Genomic DNA, 17,871 nt, shown 5'->3' on the forward strand with positions numbered 1-17,871 from the left:
TATTTGAAAATTTTAGTATCAAGCTTTACGTATAAAAGTGTTCTGATTATATTTTATATATTAATTAGGAAACTTAGAACTTACCTTTTATTTAAAACATTAGAAGTTATCTTTTTCGTGATCTAACGTCGGGGAGAAAGTGGTGAATTAGAGATGGGAGCAAGTTGCGTCCGAGTCGAGAGACGTACGTAACTATTTATTATGCGATAATAGTTGCACTCGAATGTGGCACATTAATTTGCCTATAGAGTTGGAAATAATTGCTTCGCTCTTTAACACGTACACTTAATCATCGCTATGCTACATATACCTAACGTGCGACCTATCAATTCTCTCTGTCGGGCATCATGTGACAAGATAAAAGATGCTCGCAAAGTATTTTATGATTTACGCTTATTTGAAATAACAAAAATAAATATAATAAACAAATGATTTACAAATTTTTTAGACAAGATTAACGCGTGCCTCTTGTAATGTTCGGAGATGTTCTGTAATTTTTCTTGTCTTGTTAATTTGTTTTCTATATGATTGATAGAGTTGCATTGTCAATGCAATGACAATGCTCAAACAATATATTTCGAACTATTATAAAAAATCTTACGTATTACTTTGCCCCTCAAGTATGATTTCAGATTTGAAGAACTGACTAGACATGAAAAAGCTTACCGTTATCAATGATAAAATAAAAAATAAAACTGAAAGACTTAGCGTCAATTAACTTGAAGAATCTTTGTGAAAATAGATTGTGATGTTGACATCAATTCTCCAACACTTCCAAATTTCAAATATTTTGATATTGGAAAAATATTAGATCTACAATATAGCTTTTTTTATGACGTTTTATATATACGTTGAAGGGACATTTGATTTTATTAAGTTTCACGAACTTGCGACGACCTAATCCTTATTTGCATCCGTACACATGCTCGTGTAAACACGTGTGTATGTATGTATTTATGCCTGTGTAGTTGTGTGTATGTGTGCATGCGCCTCGTACTGCTCGAATTCGAAGATGACAATTTGGAGAAAAAACGTGAATGTAAAAATATGTAATGTATAAAAAGCTTGATCAAAGCGGGATCCCTCGTCTTTCAAATGACTCGCAAAAATCCGGAAATCGCGGTTTGCAAAATCATTGCAACAATATCATGCCCTTTGAATTTCAGCAGTTTGTTAAAAAATTATTATTGGATCCAATCCTTGCCAGCAATTTCCATCTTTCAGCAATGATAAAATTCCAAAAAACTGTATTTTCAACTTTATCTTATTTCGTATTTAATATAGGAATCATTATTGACACATTATATATAGTCATGAATGATTTCGCTACGTGATTGCACATGCACGTGTTCGTCCGCATTGGCGAGCCGTTTCGTTTAATTTAATAGACCTTGCGACATCGCATAGGGCGTCTCAAACAATTGTACATATTTAATGGATCAGAAAACCTTGATATATTTCATGTTGTATCATATAATTAAAATAATTTGCAAAAAAAGATTTTTTAAAAACGCTGATTGCTAGAAATATATTTGCAAGTATTTTAAAAATATTCGGATCTCTGAGGGATCTCCTTGGATCTTTCAAAATCTTTCGATCCTCGTTCTCTAAAAGTTTCTCGGAATACGCTAGATTGGTAATGTGAGATCTTTAGAAATGCTCAAACATGTTGTCAGTAGCACACGTCTTTATGGAACACCCCGTATGTCGAACAGTGCCCGAGGCCTCGTCGATAATTATCGATATAATCGCTAACGATACACTCTCTTTTTGCATACGTACCTAGATTACCACTCCTACTATCTTCGTCTAGTAATCTTTGGTAATTCGGATGTGCATGGAACTATGATTATTATCACTGATTACTTAAACATAATCGTCTCTACCAGACTAGGCTGTCGTTCGGAAAAATCCCCCGACGAGTCACTTTCTTCGTTAAGTCCAGTAATATGTCTCTGTGTAGTAAATATCGGAGAAAAGCCAAATGTTTGATCTTGCTCTGATCGATTTCGCGCGACTAAAGTTTGTTTTGCACAAAACATCGGCTCCCGTGAAATTTCAGACAACTGTCTCCAAAAGCAGTACGGTAAGAAACACGTTAGACTTTATTCAGATCGCTGTTGTTATCAACAGACCACCGTTTATCAGTGAAATATCTTCTTTAAAAAAAAAAAAAAAGAAACTATGATGGATGCGAGTGTCATCGACTCGCCGAGTTCTTCGCGGTCGGTCGATTTTCGAGGAAGCGCGATAATCCCTCATCCGAGATGGCTGGAGAGGCTGCTGTAAGCGTCCTCGTCCATTTCAAGCCGTCGTCAGTATAGGTCGGAGAAGGAGACCTGAGAGGAGACACCCGAGTGCAGATGATGAAGGGCGTGCAGCTCCTCCATGGATGTCGAGGGCATGCTGTTGCTGTCGCCGAGGATGCTGGCGGCCGGGCCGACGTTTGGAGAATTTCCGGTGCTGGATGATACCGGTGTCCCGGAACAGCCGACGTTACTGCTGGCGTTGCCGCCGTCCTGCCGCATCAGGTTCCGTCGCCATTTCGCTCGTGCGTTTTGAAACCACACCTGAACAATGAAAATTCAAAAAGAGATCGCCGTGACTCGAACTGTTGATTATAACCAGCTCAATATCGAATAATTCGAATATCGAATATCGTCAAAAATTAGTGAAAAAAGACAAGTAATTTATTACGTAAAATCAAAGGTGACGTCGGCTAGTTTTGTTGCAAAAAAATGAAAGAAGAGAAAACGGAATATCAGCGACGGTAAATTGCTTTCTTAGCTACATTGAAAAAAAAGGTTCTAAAAATTCAAACACATTTTTGTCTGAATTTTCAAATCTGAGTGTCTGAAAAAAAATTTCAGACCATCTGTCTTAAATCAAAGTCGTTTTTCTGAAAATTCAAAAGAATTGATCTGAAAATTGAAATGTCTGCAAATTCAGAAGAATTTGTCTGAAAATTGAAATGTCTGAAAAATTCAGACAGCATTCTGTTTGAAAATTCAGATAGCTGCAAAAAAGTTGGAAGTTTCAGTCAATTCTTTTACAGTATGTACATCACACTTTCGAAATGTAATGTGAAAATGGAAAACTATTTACCTGTAGTACTCTCTTGGATAGACCGGTCTTCTGCGCCAGCTGCTTGAGATCCTTAGCGTCCGGGTTTTGATTTATCGCAAAATAATTCTTCATGGTTCGCAATTGATGATGCTTGAAACTGGTGCGCATACGCTTCGTTCGTTGGCTCTGATGCACCGGTCCCGGGGAGCCCACGGACGCGTCGTACGCGGATAGTGACTCCATCGACGAGGACAGCTCCGTGGGATGCAGCAATTCTGCAATCGTGACGTCGACTAGAAATTGTCTTTTTCCCGCGTTAGACATCTCACGTTTCTTATCGAAATTTTTGCTGCGAGATCATTCGACGCGCAATGGAGGACAAAAACGATGCTGGATATTAACGTAATAGCCTCACGGTTTTCAACACGTGAGCTTTCGAAACGTGGAAACTGAAAGGTCTTTGAAAAACTCTTGGTATTTTAAAAATTTTGAAAAACTTTCAATTTCTCGATTATTGAATACAGATACGTCACATTATTTATTTCGACGAATACTGTTTCCATTCAAGAATACAAAAATCAAGACGATCCGATATTTCCCATCATCTGTATTCGTATATTTTATAGTCCTCTTTAACATTCGTGCGTCGACTGAATGGATAGTTAAAAAAGGATTTTAATTCCGGAGACGTCGATCCCTTCTTTTCGTAGCGCGCTCTTTCCGATCTCTTCTCGATCTCGCGAACATAACTGTGCTTTTCCGATCACCTTTGGAGAAAAAAGAAGAAATAAACGAAATCTGTGTCGTTTACCTCAACAAGAAAGCAAATTCCAGAGACACTGCGGCCACTCGCAAAAACGGTTTTTCTATCTCTCTTCTTCTCTCCCGTCCCCTTTCGCGGTATTTCTTTCTCTCTTTCTCCCTTTTGGCAAACCGGCGAATCGCCGTTCGTTGGAAATGGAAGTTCGGAACAATAAACAGTAATGGCGCATACGTGCTCGGGGATTTACTTCTGGGATCCCTTCTCGCCCTCTCCCCCTCGTCCACCCCGTTCGTCGACTGGAACCCGTTCTTCTTCCGATTGAATTCAATGGTTACCCTCGTCGTCTTATTTATTGGATACGTTCCTTCGCTCCGCCGGCGTGCAACAACCGCAACTGCGCACACACAACGCACGTCCTCTTTCCTGCGACTGGTTTCTTCTTTTTTTATTTTCGTTCACCATAATTCAGATAAATTCGTGCACGGTGACATAATCGCTAATTGATCAATTAAGACGCTTCTTCTTCTACATAGAATCGAAGAGATTTGACGTGATAAATATGTTTTTATATGCCCTGTCAAAAATATATTATAAAACATGTTATCCGCGCCAAGAAGGTATAAAAGGATCTAAAACGCTTACGTATCTTACTAAAAGTTAGGCTGAAAATGATTAGGCTTCTCTTTCTCGGCGTGATTCTGCATGCGGATCGAATCGAATCGGAATTAGAATTTTTCCGGCGCGACCCTTCCGATTCTCGGCGGGGCCTTTCTGTCTCCGCAGAAAGAGGAACGGGGCCCCGGCGGACAGTGACAGATAGGTATCGGCATCGGGAGATGCATCGATTGGCCGATCTGCCCGGAAAAGAATGCCGTTGTGGCCAATGCGTGGCCACCGCCAGCAGAATGGCCGGTCGGAGCGCTATAATGCCGCCTGTGCTCGCGAGAGTTTCTTGCCGTGTCTGTGCAACAGCAGGGACCCCTCTCTCTCTCTCTTTCTCTCTCTCTCCCTTTCTCCTTCTATCGCACACTCTTGTTTCTTCATCCAGAAGTCTATAGCCTTCAGACTCGGCAATTTTGGCTTCTAACTCGCCTTGACAAATTGTAATCTCATTCTTAAACCACTAAATCCACCCACCCTCCTCTCTCCCCTGATCACCGCTCGCGGAGAGAACTTCCCAGGATTCGTGCGACCTTCCCTTACGGGGAAGGACGTCTTCTTTGAAACTCTGATTTTAAGACAAAAAAATATAAAATATGTCTTCTGACAAAGAGTAAGCGAATCTTTTTTCGCAGTTGTAAATGATCGAAATATTTAGTATTCAATGTAATCGTTTAATTTTATCGCGTCATGTTAGGCAAATCAAATTTATGCTAGTGTCGCTGCATCCAATACAGTTTATAAAGAATATATGCATTTCTTTTCAAAATTTATTCAAGAATAATTTAATTTTTGACCTTTTATTGTGAGACATTTTATGTTTACATTAGAAAATTGATCTCAAGCATTTGTCAAAGGTTAAGAACAATTGGATTATCGTCTTCCTGCTTCTGTGCTAGAAGACGAGAATGTCTCTGCCGTGTATCAGTCTCACTGTCGCGGAATAGTTCTCATCTCGTCGGCGTATCTCCCTTTCGCACAAAAACTGTCCCAATTATATATAAAGATAATAAAAGCGCGCGAGAGAGAAAGGGGAAGAGAGAGAAAGAGAGAGATCATTCTCTTCAGACCGACCATTCGCGTTCCCAGCCGCAACCGAAGCTGCGCACGCAGGATATCAGGAACAATTTTATGGCTGTTGGTCGTAAATTCCGGTTGGTAGTCCTAGTCGGGTAGAATGATCCTCACCCTCGTCGATTATAAAATAACTGGGAATCGCGCGTGTACCGGTTCGCTCGGCCATCTCTTTGGCTCGCGTCCACGCCGAAACGATCGTAAAACCGACGGGATCCATCGCATCGAGACGACGTGATACGAGCGTGTCAGTTGACAAATGACACAAGTCGAGCGAACATAACCTCGCCCGGTTCGTCATGCCGCCGATTTTCCTCGACTGAGCAACCGCGGGTTGTATCATTCAAGTCACGACGATTGACTTTGCGATTTATATGACACTGTTCTAGAAAAGTATCCATTATGATCTCCTCACGCTATGATTTTAAACCATCCACGATTTTCATCGAACGATGCGATTCTTGTTTATTGTCGTCTTAAAACGATTAAAAATAAAAATTGAAACACACCCCATACAGCACTGAAGTTTGCAACAACATTGCTGCAACATTGTAATATTGCATATTGCAGTTTAATGTTGCAGAAATATTGTAAAGACATTATTTTACAACATAACTTTAGCAATGTTACAGCAACATTCCGAAAATATTACAAAAAAAGTATTCAATAATCGCTAGTTCATTCGTTTATCACTATGCGGCGCATATTGCGCTATCTATTCCGTATTTAATTTTTAGTCATGATGATTATATAAAATTTACAAAGAGCGGCTAGTAAGATTAAAAAGATATAATAACTATTTTTGTTAATTTAAGTCGTATGATATGACTCCAATACAAAGGCTCAGACATTGGACTAAGAATTCTTTTAATAGTTTCCATTCTTATATAAAATCAAAAATTTGATAATAATTTTCTAATGCAATTTTCTTGCAAGATACTTCAGATTTTAATAAATTTGAGATTATATAAAGACAAGAGAGATGTGAAAAAACTCGTATGCGTAAATTCATCACAATCTTTTTGCATCCGAATATCTGAATATTTCGGATACAGAGATTGTGAATTTACAAAATTGCAAATTGAGTTTTTTCTTATTTCTCTTAGACATTCTCTGTCACTGAAGGAAGTCGAATGGGTACTGAAAAATTTACATTTTATAATTTCGTTATTATTATAATATAGAGAATCTATATACACGCTAGATCCTGACTCTTATAGGCCTAATTTCTTATTATTTTTTTCATATGTTAAGGATATTATATCGATAAATATAAATAAAGAATTATTGCATATATATTATATTGCTATGTTGCTGCAATATTATATTGCAATATTTCTGTAGGCGGACATTTTACTGTTGCTGCAATATCATAACAACGTTGCAGCAACATTTCGCAATGTTTTTGCAATGTTGCAATCTTGCAAAAAAATGTTGCCACAATGTTATTGCAATCTTGCGGTGCTGTATGGGACAGGATGAAAAATGATCGACTTGAAATGACGATATATATTTGTACTAAGGATATTAAATCATTAAGCGAATTAAACATCTGCGTAGCGTGCGAGAATTCGTCAAAGAATCCCGCTCGCTGAATATCGAATGCTCCAGTTAACGAGCCGAATAATCACGGATGAAATGAAATAACATCTGCGATTCTTGAGAGTTCGAGCAAATATTTATAAAAAGGAGAACGCCCACCATTATGCCTCCCTCTCCCCGTTACTCGGTAAATAATACAATTCCGTCGATTAACTCGTTTGCTGTAGCATGATGTAGAGAGAAAGTGCGTGAGCAAACAAACGGGTGAGAGGAAAAAAAGAGTGGGAGAGTCGCATTATTTGCATTTTTCGGCATTTTTGCAATGTGAAAAGTAGATGTCGACACTGTAAAAAAATTGTCTAAGAATTTAGACACATTTTTATCTAAATTTTCAGATCTAGGTGTCTGAAAGAAATTTCAGACAATCTGTTTTAATTATAAATTGTTTTTCTAAAAGTTCAGACAAGTGTGTCTAAAAATTGAAATGTGTCTGAAAATTCAGACCACGTGTCTACCAAAAAGCTTCAGACACTTTGTTCAAAAGCTTCCTTTAAATGAAGTACAATAAACTTCAAACAAAGTATCTGAATTTTTTTTTTTACAGACACACTTCCATTTTCACACCCACTCTTCTGAACTTTCAGAAAAACGACTCTAATGATTGACGCAAATTGTCTGAAAATTTTTTCAAACATCTGCAAATTTAGACAAAAATGTATCTGAATTCTTAATCAATTTTTTACAGTGCGAATAGGAATCCAGGAACCGATCTTCTCAGGAGGGCAGGAAAGACTGACAAGAAAATCGTTCACGATCGTACAAGATCGCGGGAACATACATTGGCTTGACTCACCGAGCGCGCCAGCGGCCAGTCTCATTGCGACGGGAAGCTCGGAACCGGCGACTTCCGACAGCTTCCGCTTCCGCGGCCGACCCTTCTGCACAGTGCCGGAAGAAGCTATCGGGCTCTGCTCGTAGTACGCCGGAAGCGGCGACACCCCCGGCGAGCCGAGATCCTCGATGCCGCCACCAGCACCCGCGTAATCCCCGGCACAGCACAGCAGCTCGTAGTGTGGTCTTGGGAGCGACGTTGCAGTTGTCAGTCGTCAAGCTCTCTGTCAAGTAGTCGATAGACGACCTGACCTCCGCGTTATGTGTCGAGTTTCGATGACCGAGTTCGACTTGCGTGAACGTTAGATTCCGTGGGCTTAGCATTTGATGATTCTATCGTCCCTTTTTGCGTCGACGTTTTATTCTCTCTGATCAAATTTTATGTTTATACCCACAATTGTTGTCACTTTTTCTGCACTGTGTTTAATTTCATATAAATATATATCTCTCTCTTTCTCTCTTTAATTTCCTTAAATCAGTAACATTGTTTCTTCTTCATGAATCTCTTATTTTCACATCCCCCACGGTATCTGCTGTCACAATTGTCTTCTCGGAACCCGAGACTCGAATCCATCCATTCCAATGACTGTCATTAAGCGACTCGACGACTGTCATTAGCGCGGACGGGGAAGGAGGGAGGAAGGGAGGAAGGGAGGAACGACTCGGTGCGACAAAAGCGCCTCGTGCTCCTGTCAACCTCGTCATCGAACTCGTTGATAACAAGGAGTGACGCGGCCTTTGAAGGATAGTAATGATCAGATGCTCCTGTTTCTCACCTACCTACAATACACGAGTCCGTCCCGCTGACCGAAATGGTCGCCTTTGTTCAGCGGGGTGCCGCACGAGGCGCAAGTGAAACACGCCACATGATACACCAGATCGCGCGCCCGCATCACCAGCTCTGAGGCGGAGATACCGGCACGGCATCGCGAGCATCGCGACACCGCGAATAATCTGCGATCAGAAAATACAGTCATTAAAAGACGCGTGCGTTATTGAAATCCTTCACTATCCAAAAAAAAAAAAAAAGGAAAATTCCATCCTTTAAATTTGCACAATCGTGTTAAATTATTATTACTCTCTTTGAATGTATCTTTTAAAAAACACCGTAAAAAATGTTCTAAATTCGGACACATTTTTGTCTGAATCCTCGGATCTGGGTGTCTGAAAGAAATTTCAGACAATCATCGGAGTCGTTTCTCTGAAAGTTTAGAAGAGCGTGTTCGAAAATTCAGACAGCACTCTGTCTAAAAATTGGAAGTATTTTTCGCTATAATTTTTTTTTTAATCTTGCCAAAATTTAAATCAGAGGGCATTATTGAGAAGCAAGATATATGATACGTATTTGGGAATCTAATAGTGCATTATCCGATTTGTGCGAATGTTTGCGAATATATTATACGAATTCCGCTTGAGGTGAATTTCGTAAGCGATCGAAGCGGACTGTTCACCATTCGCGTAGACGGAAACAAAGGGCTCGCGTTGTTGCATATTGCATGGACGACGGCTGGTGAATTCCTCCCCTGTTCGCTCTAACGAACTCGCTTCTCAGCCTTTCATTCTACCCTCGTTCTGAAACGTCGAACGTCATCGCGTAAACGCGCGCCTGCATTATTCCATATGATATTCATTTATTTATCTACGTTTATTTTTGAATTGCTTTTCAAATCTCTAAAGTTCTTAGATCGTTGGACTTTTCAAGTTGTAGAATCTCGAATTTGTCAATGTCAAAAATCTTTGAAGAATATGTATTTATTAACTCTTTAATTGATTAATAACTCTTTGAGAGAGTGAAACTTTAAGATTGCGTGGATTCTTCAAAATTGACTCTCGTTTTGAATGTGTTTTTAAAAAATATTGTAAAAAATTTTTCTAAAAACTTAGACAAATTATTGTCTGAATTTTCAGATCTAGGTGTCTTCTAATCATCATAATTTCAGAAAAATATGTTCGTAGTAAAAATTGAAGTGTGTCTGAAAATTCAGACAGCATTCTGTCTGAAAATTGAAAAGTGTCTGCCCTCCCCCCCCCCCCAAAAAAAAAAGCTGCAGACACTTTGTCTGAAGTTTCAGTCAGTTTTTTTTTTTTTTTACAATAAACCTTTCTTTCTATTTTTTCTCTCCCCCCCCCCCCCCCCCAAATAATACTCTTTACTTCAGATACGCTCTTTCGCGATCGCATGCTAATACCTATAGTAATCCTCCTTGCAGTAGATGTTGCCGTCCCTGGCGAAGCAGGTGAGCTCGGCGGCTAGGGGGACCCGACAGTGACAGCAGCGCAGGCAGCCGCAGTGCCATGCGCGATCGGCCGCCCTTAGATACCAACGTTCAGCGATCTCCCTTCCGCAGCCTCCGCAACCGAGGGCACCTTCCGAGGTGCCGCCGCTCCCGCCGCCGCCATTGCCGCCGCCGCCGCCTTCGTTCGCGCCGACCTGCCGACTGTTCACTCCCCCGCCGTCCCCCGGCGGAGGAGTAGTACTCCCACAGCCGACTTCCTTCAGCATGTTCCTGAACGCGACCCGCTACGACGCATACCGCTGCATTCTGCAAATGGTGTGTTGATGGGAAGCTTTTATGATAAACATATTATATGTAGACGCGAAGCGCGACATGAGCATCGCGAAGAAGAATTAGTCATAGAAACGATTTTAAACTCTTCAATTTTAAGGCTAGTTTTTATAGATAATATCCAATGTATACTTTATTAGATAATTTATTTAATTTGTGATAACCCATACAGCACTAAAGCTTGCAACAACATTGCTGCAATATTGCAATATTGCATATTGTAGTTTAATGTTGCAGAAATATTACAAAGACATTATTTTACAATATAACTTTAGTAATGTTACAGCAACATTCCAAAAATATTCCAAAGAAAGTATTCGATAATCGCTAGTTCATTCGTTTACTGCTATGCGGCGCATATTGCGCTATCTATTCCGCATTTAATTTTTAGTCACGATGACTATATAAAGTTTACAAAGAGCGAATAATAAGATTAAAGATATAATAACTATTTTTATTAGCTTAAATTGTATGATATAACCCCAACACAAAGGACTCAGACATTGGACTAAGAATTCTTTTAATAGTTTCCATTTTTATATAAAATCAAAAATTTCATAATAATTTTTTAACATGCAAAAGATACTTCAGATTTTAATAAATAAATTTTGAGATTTTATGAAGACCAGAGAGATGTGAAAAAACTTGTATGCGTAAATCCACCACAATCTTTTTGCATATCTGAATATTTCGGATACAGAGATTGTGAATTTACAAAATTGCAAATTGAGTTTTTTCTTATTTCTCTTAGATATTCTTTGTCACTGAAGGAAGTCGAATGTGTACCGAAAAATTTACAATTTATAATTTCGTTATTATTATAATACAGAAAATCTATATACACACTAAATCCTGATTCTTATATGCCTAATTTCTTATTATTTTTTTCATATGTTAAAGATATTATGTCGATAAATATACATAAAGCATTATTGCATATATATTATATTGCTATGTTGCTGCAATATTATATTGCAATATTTCTGTAGGCGGACATTTTACTGTTGCTACAATATCATAACAACGTTGCAGCAACATTTCGCAATGTTTCTGCAATGTTGCAATCTTGCAGAAAAAGGTTGCTGCAATATCATAACAACGTTGCAGCAACATTTCGTAATGTTTCTGCAATGTTGCAATCTTGTAGAAAAATGTTGCTGCAATGTTGTTGCAATCTTGCGGTGCTGTATGGGAAAGTTTGAGATAGAAATCTGTTTCTGATTTTACATGTCATACAATATAGGAAACATTTGAAGAATTAAAATATATATTTAAAATATATGCCAAGATACACATACACACAGACATATATACGTATGATGTGCAACATGTGAAATTATTTCTGTCTTAAGTTTTGTCACAAATTATAAATCGTCTAAAAATAATTTGATGAATAGTGACCGCAATCTCTATCATTTATCTCGATTAGTATAGTCTTTAGAGTCTTTGACGTTATCAAACGTCAACGTATAATAAAATCGTTTGTAAAAAAAAAACCTAGGTTTTCCTTTTTGCCAAAACATAAAATTTGAGCATTTGGGATTTGAGAATCCTTAGAAGTCATAAATAAGCTCAAATGCGATTTATTCAGAACACACTGTCTAAGTGACGTACGCAAACAAGAACTGATGAATGAAAACAATTCGTAGTCGGCGATCCGTTAATTTCTCGTGATCCTCGCGATTTCGTGAATCGACGCAATATCTCTCATGCAGATAATTCATCTTGAAGGTTCTACTTCCGGAAGGTATAACGTAATCCAAACCTCATATCCCAGGGATGAATTATTCCTAATAAAAATGCATCTCTCGGACATGGATTGGATTTTCGCGTTTGGTTGGATTTTTGCGTTTCTCTTCGATCTGCGAGTTGCGAGTTCGACCTCCATTTTTAAGTTTCATATTCATGTTCAAGAAGCAACAATGCATAAGAATTGGGTATTCTCAGCCATTATTTCATATGAGCGGGTTTTCCGAAGATTTACCTTAAATTGAAGCATACATACAACACGCTATTTCATAATCTTCATTCGCGAGCAGTGTCGAATACCGGAAACATCGTCTCAAGCATTATTTGCGTGTAACGCAACGCCGATCACAACAGCACGATACTTCGACGTTAATTAATCTATCCTTGGAAATAGCATTGTTTCAGGCGAAAAAGCAAAATGCACGCGGATTTGCATCGCGGCAGCGTTATGTCTGCAATAGCGCGCGGAGAGAAAGAGAGGGGAAGAGAGATTTTTTTCTGATATTATCACGTCGCCATATTTCCATAAAATCGATTCGCGATCCCTCGATAACAGAATCTCCGGAACGAGAAACGCACGTGTGATTACGTCAGCAAAATTTGCACCGAAAGCATAACGGAATATCTAGATTGACGGATCAAATGTATATATTTGATCAGATTGCAGTAATATTGAAGCATCATGTTTATTTGAAAATAAAATCATAATCGAATTTCTAAATTCTTACGCGAATTCTTCTATTGAAAATTATTGAAGTTTAATGTAAATTTATTACACATGAACAAATTTTTATCTCTTCAAAAATTTAAATATTTTATTAAATTGCATGCGCGTGTCTTTTTAATTACAAAAAAAAAAAAAATAACCCACATCATTATACTGTATCTATGAATGTTGTTCGACTTCTATCATAAATTGTTCAAATATTATAATTATATATTTATAATATTATAAATATTATATTTTGTGGTTTGCGTGTACATTTTAACAATTTACTGTACTTGAATGTAATCCTCGTTGAAAATCTTTTATCATTAAGTGTGATTCTCCTGTGCCTTGACATCTTTTTGAAGGACTCTTATTTTTTTCATTTTCTGATAAGATAAGACAATCGAGTGAACACATTCTGACACTAATGTTCCGAGATACTTTAAGATAGCTTTAACTTACCTGAAATCGATTAAACCGCAGGAGAATTCCGCTTCTGATCTCTCGTTTCTCGTTTGCCGACGACGTAGCTCTCGCGGTCAAATTTATTCCCGCTTGGCTATTTCCATCTAAATCGCGGTCACCTTGGACTCGTTGTTGACTTTTCCAGAGCACGCGGCGCGGTTCCAACGCCGGATATCCCGACGGTCTCGGCTGCCTCGAACTGACCAGGCAGTTGTCGCGGTCATCAATCATGCTCTGGACAAGAGAAAAGTCGCAAGAGTGCAGGAGAATAATTTCTCTAAACGACATTTCTCTCGGTTCATCGTATCGCGATAATGGAATTCGCGCCACGAGAATCGCTCGTGAAATTGCAATAAAATTCTATCTGTTCTATCTGTTCAGTGACTTATATTTTTTTAATGTTTTTGAATAAAAAAAAAACTCAATTGTATACTCGTGGCTGATTTCCCGAGAAAAAATTTAAAAAAATTTTTCCAACGATTTCAATGTAATAATAATATCGTTTTATTTGTATAGATTATATTATAGATTAATATAATTACATAGATTATATCACAGATTAATTTAAAGTAATAATTAATGATCACATTCAATTCTTTTAAAGTGTAACTCGTATGATTTGAATAAAAAAAATTTTGTAAACAATATTAAATACCCCAATTCTAAAATGAATTTTAAATCTTGCTTAAAAATATCGAAAAAAAGGGACGAGCTTTTTGAATGAAGGAAGCTCTCGAATAAGATCTTTAGATTGCGGTTAGGCAAGAAAGAGAGATCGGGGTGGTCGCCAGTATTCAAAGTGACATGTTGGTTAACTCCTCTCTTACAAAAAGGATACAGATTGAATGACGATTAGCAAAATCCACGAATCTAACTTTCGTTACACGAATTCGTGCCAATAATAAATAATAAATCTTACGTTGCATATTAATTTTAATTTTTTTTTCATGTTATTTTTTTTATATAAAAATACTAATAAGACTAATTACATTAGCGAGTAAATCTTGAAATTCTTGATTGTCTTAGATTCTTAGACGATTAAATTTAGATTCTTGAATCCATAAAAAATCTGATGTAAGAGTAAACTTCAGATTTCGGAGGAAAAAATGTCACGCTTCAGATTTTCAAATTCTCAGCTTCCAAGATAGATCCTTAGATTCTTGCAGATTTTATTGTTATTTGCTAAATCTGAAATTTTTGGTTTCTTGAATCATTGGAGATTAAACTAGATTAAATTGACTATTGTAACTGCAATTATTTAATAAACAAAATGAAATTAGATTTTTACACGTATATGATTATTCACTAAAAATATATGAGCCAACATCTTGATCGTCGTTTGCGAGACGTCGGATAAAAATGCATCGCTTATACAAATCTGATTCTCTATTTTACACTAACCAGTTCATTATCTTCTTCAGAATCACCGCATCCTCGTTACATCTTATGGTCCTTTCGAGACACGTCGATCCTTTCTTTCCGAGTTCTAAGATGCGAAACATAAGTATAACACCAATCACCGCTTTAAGTTTATCCCATCACAGATCGTAAACTCTCTTTACACTTCTCTCACGATCAACCGCGATAAATCCATCAAGTTCGGAGACAAAAGACTCGCGAGTGACGCGGGATAGGAAACTTTCCTCGAACGAGGATAACACGGATTCGCGAACGCGAGGGATCTTCGCAGGGTGGATCACAAGGCGGAACTCGTGCGCGTGGAAAAATCACGGGCGGAAAACTGGCGCGCGCCGGGAATATCCGCGAGCGGGAAATCCGCGAAGGAGCCGCCGCCTCGTCGGCCGGAGAAGAAAGTTCGAAGGACGCGGCGGACTCGGCGATGGAAGCTGCTCCCCGTCGGCATAATATTACGATCCTGGAACGGCCACCCGGGGCCAGGGGCGGACGTCACCACGGCAGGGAAGCGGGGTTGGTGCGATCCCCTCATGCTGCGATCTCGCCGGGCGATGACGGGGTGGGGTTTTTGAGGCCGCGTCGAGGGGTACAGGGACGTCGGGACGCCGGGCGTCTGCGCGCTGCGCCGGCGCCTTTGTGGCTTCCCCGTTGTCACCCTTTCCCTCTTCTCACACTCTTTCTTTTTCGCTCTCTTTGTCTTCCACGGGAAAGTAGTTCGCTCTGTCTGTCCTTTTAGCGATGGTTGTCGTTGATGTCATCCGTGTTGGTGATAATGTTGTTTGTTCAGGTATCGCTGCGTTTTCCTAAAGGGCTTGTCTGGAATGTATCGTCTCTTCCTTTGTATCATTCATAATTTATCTATTTTATAAAATTTAAAATATATCTTTATAGATTATGTTTATGGATCATTTATTATGGATTGTGTAATCGCTTCGTTATTTGGAACTAAAATATTTCAAGGATTCGAATTTGCCGAAATAATTTGAGATTTTAAGTATTGAAGATTTTTCAAGTTTTTCTTTTTAATTTGCATAAATCAAGAAGCGGACAATTATATCAGTGATACGAAAAAAGCGAGAATAAATTTTAGAATTTTTTTGAGAATAACCCGCTTTATATCAAATTAGCAAAAGGCGTAGGCGTTTGTATAGCAACTTTATTGAATTATTCTTTAATTTTCCACTTTGTTTTCTTCCGGTGACATCACCGGTTTCGCGTGCTTCCGGAAACGTTCCAAACTGCGCTAGAGCCGACATTCATTATTCATGATTAGCCGCGACGTCTCGGTTGCAAAGCGCTCGCTCACATTTCACTCTCAATTAATTTGCAATCGGGGTATCCCAATGGGAAGAGGCTCCCGGGAAGAGAAATGACGTGACACGCGAGTGGTTAGTCACGCGTCAGTCACGTGTACAGGTACAAATTATAACTTAAACGACGCCAGCTGTGCCGAAAAACGTGTTCCCGCGGCGATTTTAATATCACCACCAGTTTGTCACTCTGTCTCCTCGAGGACCGTCGACTGGAATCGTTCTAACGAGAGTTCGGGTGTCCCTCGCACGAAATCACATCGAACATTTCCATCTCCAAGTATTCTGTTAAAGTATTCTGCATTAAAATTTTGGAAATTTGCATATTGCAAATTTTGGAAATACCATGTTATAGAATTTATTAATTTTATACAGCGTTTGAATATATTGTAAAGCTTTTTTATAGCATTTAATATTCTGAAACGCTTTAAAACTTGACGATTTTAAATTTCAGACTGAATTTTAAGTTTAAATAGTTTTAAATTTTTGTTACAGTCTGTATTATATAACAACAAAAAAAAGAACAAGCAAAAATAGCTCGTTACCGCGTACGTGCGCGCATGTGTGAAAGCGCCTTTTAATTGCGGCTGAAGAAGCGACGCGCGAATGACAGTTGGGGATACATTGTCCGACCAGTTCTTCCGGATTTGCCTGGTTAGCGCGTTCACACTCGGTGGGACTATATTTGGCCGAGAGCGGCAGCGAAAGCGACTTGACGCGTACACGCTCGAGGCGAAAATTCATCGCGACGGAATCCGTGCGACAGAGCCGTTTCGCTCCTGATGTCCCATTAGGCTCATTAACCTGCGGGTGGCACGATCAAAAGCCGGCGCTACAAATCGAACCTTCCGTTAAGAGCGAATTGTCGTTAATCTTACGCGCCTCCCCACGTCGGGTTCCGAGATTCGCGCCCAAGCTATTTATTAGTCACGATAATTTGGAATAATATTTTAATTTCTACAATTAGACACGCACCGTTATATGGGATTAGGGAAAAATTAAAAGTTCCCTTTTGCGTTGGTGACTCCAAACGATGTTTTAAGAATTGAAACTGTCGTTACGACCTGACGTATGACATAATTAAAGAATCTGCGTGAGCACGAGTGACATGATATATTTCCATGCTAATGAAAAGTTAACTTTGCCGAGGGCAATGTCTTCTACTTCGGAAGAAGCTACTGATTCAATCAGATCCGATGTAATTCAATCTCATGCACAGTTCTCAGTCGAGCCAACGCGAATGGAACATAAGAAAGCTGTCATTGCGGCGAGGGAGGAGGATGTCATATCGATCAGAACCTTTCGGGAGGGACAGACGGCTGGAAACGATACTAACGAAGAAGAAGAAGAAGACGAAGAAGAAGCGACGGCGGCAGAGCGGCAGCAGCCAAGCTTCGCCGGCTTATCTCCCGCTCTCGCTTCTTCTTCCTCTCGCGTTTCTATCTCTCTTTATCTCTCTATCTCTCTCTCTCCCCTCGGGGTAGATGAGGGTAAGCAGCCTCCGTCGAGGCGCAGCCCTCCGACGTCCGCTCAATATAAACTCGCTGATGCTGGCCAATAGCGATTGCGAAACGACGAGAAAGCCGTTGCCTGATTGGACCGACTCGCGCCGACATTAGGGACGACGGGGAGAACGGATGGAGAGATGGAAATGCTCTC

At 39.2% G+C, this 17,871-nt stretch overlaps 1 protein-coding gene across 1 annotated transcript; it reads right to left on the reverse strand.

The window, feature by feature from the left end:
• Positions 1–212: 212 nt before the first annotated feature.
• LOC138936844 (LIM/homeobox protein Lhx9) lies at positions 213–15,324 on the reverse strand. The gene is made up of 7 exons (XM_070302599.1): positions 14,888–15,324; positions 13,484–13,720; positions 10,186–10,539; positions 8,777–8,950; positions 7,959–8,182; positions 3,106–3,341; positions 213–2,570 (listed from the first exon to the last, which is right to left on the reverse strand). Exons 3-7 carry the CDS (start codon positions 10,497–10,499, stop codon positions 2,316–2,318), a joined length of 1,203 nt encoding a protein of 400 aa, XP_070158700.1. The 5' UTR covers positions 10,500–10,539; positions 13,484–13,720; positions 14,888–15,324; the 3' UTR covers positions 213–2,315.
• Positions 15,325–17,871: the final 2,547 nt, after the last annotated feature.

This window comes from Polyergus mexicanus, unplaced genomic scaffold (assembly GCF_030449975.1).
Source record: "Polyergus mexicanus isolate NDT 795.1 unplaced genomic scaffold, iyPolMexi1.0 SCAF_10, whole genome shotgun sequence".
NCBI classification, from domain to species: domain Eukaryota; kingdom Metazoa; phylum Arthropoda; class Insecta; order Hymenoptera; family Formicidae; genus Polyergus; species Polyergus mexicanus.